Source organism: Bos javanicus, chromosome 3 (assembly GCF_032452875.1).
Source record: "Bos javanicus breed banteng chromosome 3, ARS-OSU_banteng_1.0, whole genome shotgun sequence".
Classification (NCBI taxonomy): Eukaryota; Metazoa; Chordata; class Mammalia; order Artiodactyla; family Bovidae; genus Bos; species Bos javanicus.
The window spans coordinates 117,561,932-117,567,931 of record NC_083870.1 but is presented as its reverse complement, the minus strand read 5'-3'; the positions used below and the strand labels follow the sequence as shown (position 1 = coordinate 117,567,931).

The window sequence follows — 6,000 nt, the reverse complement described above, 5'->3', positions numbered from 1 at the left end:
CCCCCACCCATCATCCACCCCACCCCACACCTCACACCTCACCCCATCACCTCACACCTCACACCCCAGACCCACACCTCACTCCATCACTTCACACCTCACACCCCATCACCTCACACCTCATACCCCATCACCTCACACCTCACCCCATCACCTCACACCCCAGACCCCACACCTCACTCCATCACTTCACACCTCACACCCCATCACCTCACACCTCATACCCCATCACCTCACACCTCACCCCATCACTTCACACCCCAGACCTCACACCTCCCCCCATCACCTCACACCTCACCCCATCACCTCACATCCCAGATCTCACACCTCACCCCATCACCTCACACCCCAGATCTCACACCTCACCCCATCACCTCACACCCCAGATCTCACATCTCATCCCATCACCTTACACCTCATACCCCAGACCTCACCCCATCACCTCCTACCTCACCCCATCACCTCACACCTCATACCCCAGACCTCACATCTCACCCCCATCACCTCACATCTCAGACCTCACACCTCACCCCATCACCTCACACCTCACACCCCAGACCTCACCCCTCACCCCATCACCTCACACCCCATCACCTCACACCTCACCCCATCACCTCACACCTCACATCCCAGACCTCACACCTCACCCCATCACCTCACACCCCAGATCTCACACCTCACCCCATCACCTCACACCCCAGACCTCACACCTCACCCCATCACCTCACACCCAATCACCTCACACCCATCAACACCCACCCCACACTTCAGACCTCACACCCCATCACTTCACCACCTCACACCCCATCACCTCACAGCTCACCCCACCCCACCCCTCACACCCCTCCAGCCAGCAAAGCACGTGGGGAGAGGTGGGGCCTGTCCTTGAAGTCACCACAGCCCCAAAGCTGCCTCTGGAAGGCTCCCCGGGCAGAGGGCTCCCTCAGGGAGGGCCGCCAGCTCTCTGGCGCCTCCCTCCGAGCCCCACCCTCCTGCTCCGGTCCGTCCCTCCCCCGCCCCGGCTCTGGCTCCTTTGGTAGAGGCGGAGGATCACACCCCGTGGGGAGCCAAGGAGGGCCCCAGGGCCGTGAGTGTGGACTCGAGAGCCCAGAGGCTGTGGCCCCATGCCTCGGTGGCTGTCCCGCTGGGCAGAGGACAGTGGGCCTGAGAGGGGGCAGTTCCTGGGCTGGAGGCACTGCGGCCGGCTGGGAGCTGTAGGGACCCCGGAGAAGCGGGCTGAGCTCTGAGGACATCTGGGAGGGACGGCGCAGGGCACGCCCTTTGGGTTTCCAGAACCTTCTAGAAGCCCGGCAGTAAGCGGGAGCCTGGGAAGCACGTGCTGCCGCAGCCTGAGGGAAACAGAGGAAACGGCCGCTGAAAAGCCTGGGGGACAGAAGGGACCTGGGGGCTGGCGAGCCATCTTTGGGGAGGGGCCTCCATGAACATAGAGCAGACCCGGCCCCGTCTGGGGTGGAGTCCCAGCTCACTGAGGTCCAGACAGTGTGGGAGACTGGCGGGGGGTCTCCCACACTGGCGGGGGGTCTCCCACACTGGCGGGGCCGTCACCCTCCCCTGTAGACATCCCTGCGAGGGCCTCTCCTGTCAGAGAAAGTCTGGAGGGGCTGGCGTGTCTGCCCTCTCCACTCCCACTGGTCCACATCCAGAAAGAAGGACGCTGCCCAGATTTGAGGACATCCTTTAATCACAAATACTTCTCCACAGTCTGGCCACAGGCAGGAAGCGACTGTGGTGGGGGTTATTGGGAGACAGCTCAGACCACCCCCAGCAAGACCAACAGCTGTGCCCGCTCCCTCCCAGCCCCTGGGCTGCCTTCCCAGGCCAACGCGTGTGCTTGACCACTCTGGCTGGCATCCCGGGGTGAGCTCTTCTCAGTAGAAGAGGGGATTTGCGGGGAGGCGGGGGGGCGCGGGGGTCTGCTCTGCCGTTGGGGCTCCAGAAGCCTTGGTCAGGCCGGGCCTCCGTGCCTACCTCCCACCTGCTCTGCAGCTTCTGTGAGCGGGCAGCCCTCCCCCTGCCCCCACACACAGACCGTGGCCTACACGATGCCCTCTGGGCGCTTGCTCCTCCAGACCACCAGCACCGTCACGAGCAGGGTCACCAGGATGGGGACCACGATGAAGGGGCAGAGGACGCTGCTGGGTGGGTCCTGCAAGGCCCTGCCTGAGACGGGGCAGTTTCTGAAGTAGCGCTGGTGGACGACGAGGAAGAACTTGTCCACCTCCGCGTTTGGCCAGAAGCAGTCCAGTTTCTGCACCACGTGCCTGGTGCAGTCGGAGAGCTCCCTGTAGCTCCTGCAGGTGGAAAAGCAGGTCGTCAGGCCCTGGTGGGCAGAGGACCCGGAGGGACTCGAGCTGGGGGCTCTCCACCCCAATCCCCTGTGGCAAGCTCCACTGAAGCCCAGGCCCTGAGGTGGTGACTGGTTCTAGAGACAAAGGTCCTGGAAGGCTCCTGGGTGGGTGTGTGTGGGAAGCGTGTGGCCAGACCCCAGAAGGCAAGCTGGAGCTAAGGGATTCTAGGAGCTATGATGTCATACCAAGGGCAGACTAGAAGGTGGACCAGCCAAGCATCTTCAGAAAGAAGTCTGGAAAAACGAGCTTCAGCCCTTTGAGCCCCTTGCCATCCCCATCACCCTGTGCAGACCACCCCAGCCTGGAAGCTCCCCCAGCAGTCCACAGGACTTGTCGTGAGGCTTCCCACCCTACCTTCACCCCAATGCCTCATCTTCCCACTCTCTCTGGAATTGTGCCATAGTGCTGTCACCCTTCACTCTGGTAGGTTATGCATTCTTTTTGCCTATTGAGTGTAAACACCATAAGGACAGGGATGTTGTCTGTTTGTTCACCTCTGTAATCCCAGTGCCTAGAAGCGTCCCTGGTACATGCCAAGAACCAATACATTTTGTTGTAAATTATGCTAAAATATAAATAACATGAAATTTACCATTTCAACTCTTTTAAACTGTGTAGTCCAGTGGCATTAACTATAGTGGCATTGTTGTGCAACCATCAGCACCATCCATCTCCAGAACTATTTCATTCCCAAACAGAAAATCTGTTCCCATTAAACACTCACACCTGTCTTCCCTCTAGTCTCTGGCAACTCCTGCCTTCTATCTCTGTGAAATCTGATGACTCCAGGTAGCTCACATAAGTGGGCTCATATATTCTTTGTCCTTTTGTAATTGGCTTATTTCACTGAACAGAATGTCCTTGAGGTTCATCCATGTTGTTGCACATGACAGGGTTCCCTTCCTTTTTAAGGCTGAACATATTTCATTTTGTTTATCTGCTCATTGACAGGCATTTGGGTTGCTTCTATGTTTTAACTGTTGTGAGAAGTGCTGCTGGGAGTTCATGTAGCAGTTCATGTAGTTCAATTACATATTCAAGTCTCTGCTTTCAGTTCTTTCAGGTGCATATTCAGAAGCCAGAAATTGCTGGATCATATTATAAGTTTGCGTTTAATTTTTTGAGTCAATTTTTTAAAATAAATGAAGATTCAATGTTGGGGAAATGAAAATGTAGTTTCCAGAAGGTATCACTTCTGCTTAGGATGGAAAAAGCAAAACAGAATGCTGATTCCTCTTGAACGACAACCAACAAAGCTGAAGAAACTACAAAGTCATAGATTTTTTTGAGTCCATCAGAGAGCTGAGACTGCAAGTCAGCAGTGTAACTTGAGTTTCAGGGAGGAGCAAGGCTGTGTGAAGAGGATGCAGCTGCTGTACCAGCTGCATAATAATGAGCTGCCCAGGGTTCAGGGTGGGCTGAGGGGGTCAGTCTGGAATTCCTGGGGCCCCAGGTGTACTGGTGGTTCCGTGACTCTTTGCTCTTTCTCATGAGGCTCTAGGGGGAGCATGTGAGAAAGGGGCAGGCACGGACACCACACATTTCCCCAACCCTTCTCACATAAGCAGCAACACTGCCTTGGGCCGCTGAAGGATGAGAAAAACTGATCCCGATGAACAGATTCTGCTGCTTTGAACATGGGAGTGCATTTACCTATTTAAGTCTCTGTGGCTGCAGCTGAACAGGACTGAAGCCCTCCCAGACCCTTATCTCCAGGAAGCTAAGCCTTGAGCTGCTGAAAGAGGGATGGCACAGCCATCAGCCCCAGGGCACAAGAAGACACACCATGGCTGGGAGAAGGGGAGAAAAAACTCTTTTCCCTTGGGAGGACAGTAGGAAACCATTCTGGACCTAGAAACCTGCATGATACCACACCACTGGGGGAGGGACAGGAATCTCCCACCCAAGCCCCCACACCACGGGAGGAGGGACAGGAATCTCCCACCCAAGCCCCCACAGATACAGGGAGGACGTTGATGGTCTAGGGCTTTTCTAAGCTGAGACTGGACCAGGACAAGGGAATGCCTCTTCCTCTCTACCAAAATAAATCTGGCATAGAATAACAAGCAACAGTACTCTGCTGCAGGGAGGGGTAGAGAGACCTCCTCTGTGGCACAGGTGTTCAGGGTGGGACACAGAACACAGACAAAAATTCTCTAGCCCCACCCTCAGCACAATGGGAGCCCATTGCCAGAGATCTTTGAAGGCTATCATGCTCTGAAGGAAACCATAGCAACACCAAATCCCAGACCCAGCTCAACTCTTCACAAGATCAATTTAAATCCCATAATAACAGCCTGACACAAGAGGCTTAACTATTTCCAGATGTAAATACTATTTGTCTCAATCTCTTCTCTTCTAAACATGCAAGTTCAGCATTCAATAAAACATTAGGACTTGCTGTCAAAAGATAAAGCAATCAACAGAATCTGACTCAGAGATGACCCAGATATGGTAACTACCATACACGGACTTAAAAATATTAATATGATAAAGGGTCTAGTTGAGAAAGTAGACAATATGCACCAACAGAGAATTTCAGCAGAGATGGAAATGTAAGAAAGTCAAAGAGAAATGCTGGGGGAAGAAACCCCACAGTATCAGAGAGTCCATCTTGATGAGGTCATCATCAGACTTGGCATCTGAGGAAAGAACTAGTGAACTTGAAGATGGGTGAATAGAAATTACCCAAGCTGAAACAAAAAGAAAAACACAGAGCATCTAACAGTTGTGATAAATTAAGAGCACTGTCAATGATGTTATCTCTAACTTGTAATTGGAATTCCAAAAGGAGAAGGAATGGGGCAGAAGAAATATTTAAGAGATAATGAGAATGTTCTATAAATAATGAGATGAAAAACCATAAATCCAAGAAGGCCAGAGACACCCCCCCCCCCAAACAGAACAAAAAAGCAAAGCAACAGCAACAACAGCCACCTAGATATTAAAGTCAAACTGCTGAAAACCAATGGTGAAGGAAAAAAAATCCAAGAAAAGAATCTTGGAGTCATTCAGGAAAAAAAGAGACATCTACAGAGGAATGTGTGATGTGAACTACGGCAGACCTCTCACTGAGACTATGCAAGCCAGAAGACAATGGGTGGCATTTTTCAAGTACTAGGTGGGGATGGGGGGAGGGGTAGAGGGAAGGGCCACAAACCCCTGTCTGCCCAGAATCTTTTACTCAGCAAAAATATCTTTGAAATATGAGCTTTCAATAAGACCTTTTCAGAAAAAAGCTTATAGAGTTCGTGGTCAGCAGACCTGTGCTACAAGAAATGTTAAAGTTCTTCAGTCAAAAGAATATAACAGAAGGAACTTTGGACCCACACAAAGAAATGAAGAGTTCCTCCCAGTAAAATGAAGATTTACAAAATATGCTTTTCCTTATTTTAGGACGGGAAATGAGTACACAGAGCAGAAGCCATAAATCAACATTGAGGAGACACTCAGGCATGTATTGAAAAGCAGAGGGAAAAGGTTGGGGTCCCTCCAGCACCCAAGCACCCCTCCACCACAGCTCCTATCATATGGTCTCTCGATCAGTAGGTCACTGTTCTTTCTGCCCTGCTTGCCCTTTGGGCCATGACCCTGCATGCACACAAGGCCTGCCTCAGTCCACATGACCATC

At 52.5% G+C, this 6,000-nt stretch overlaps 1 protein-coding gene across 1 annotated transcript in view; it reads right to left on the bottom strand.

Moving 5' to 3' along the window:
* Positions 1-1,684: 1,684 nt before the first annotated feature.
* Positions 1,685-6,000, bottom strand: part of RAMP1 (receptor activity modifying protein 1) — a 41,116-nt gene continuing 36,800 nt past the window's right edge. Inside the window, exon 3 of the mRNA XM_061412789.1 lies at positions 1,685-2,312. Within this exon, the coding sequence (XP_061268773.1) occupies positions 2,057-2,312 (256 nt within the window). The 3' untranslated portion in view covers positions 1,685-2,056. The remainder of the gene's footprint in view (positions 2,313-6,000) is intronic.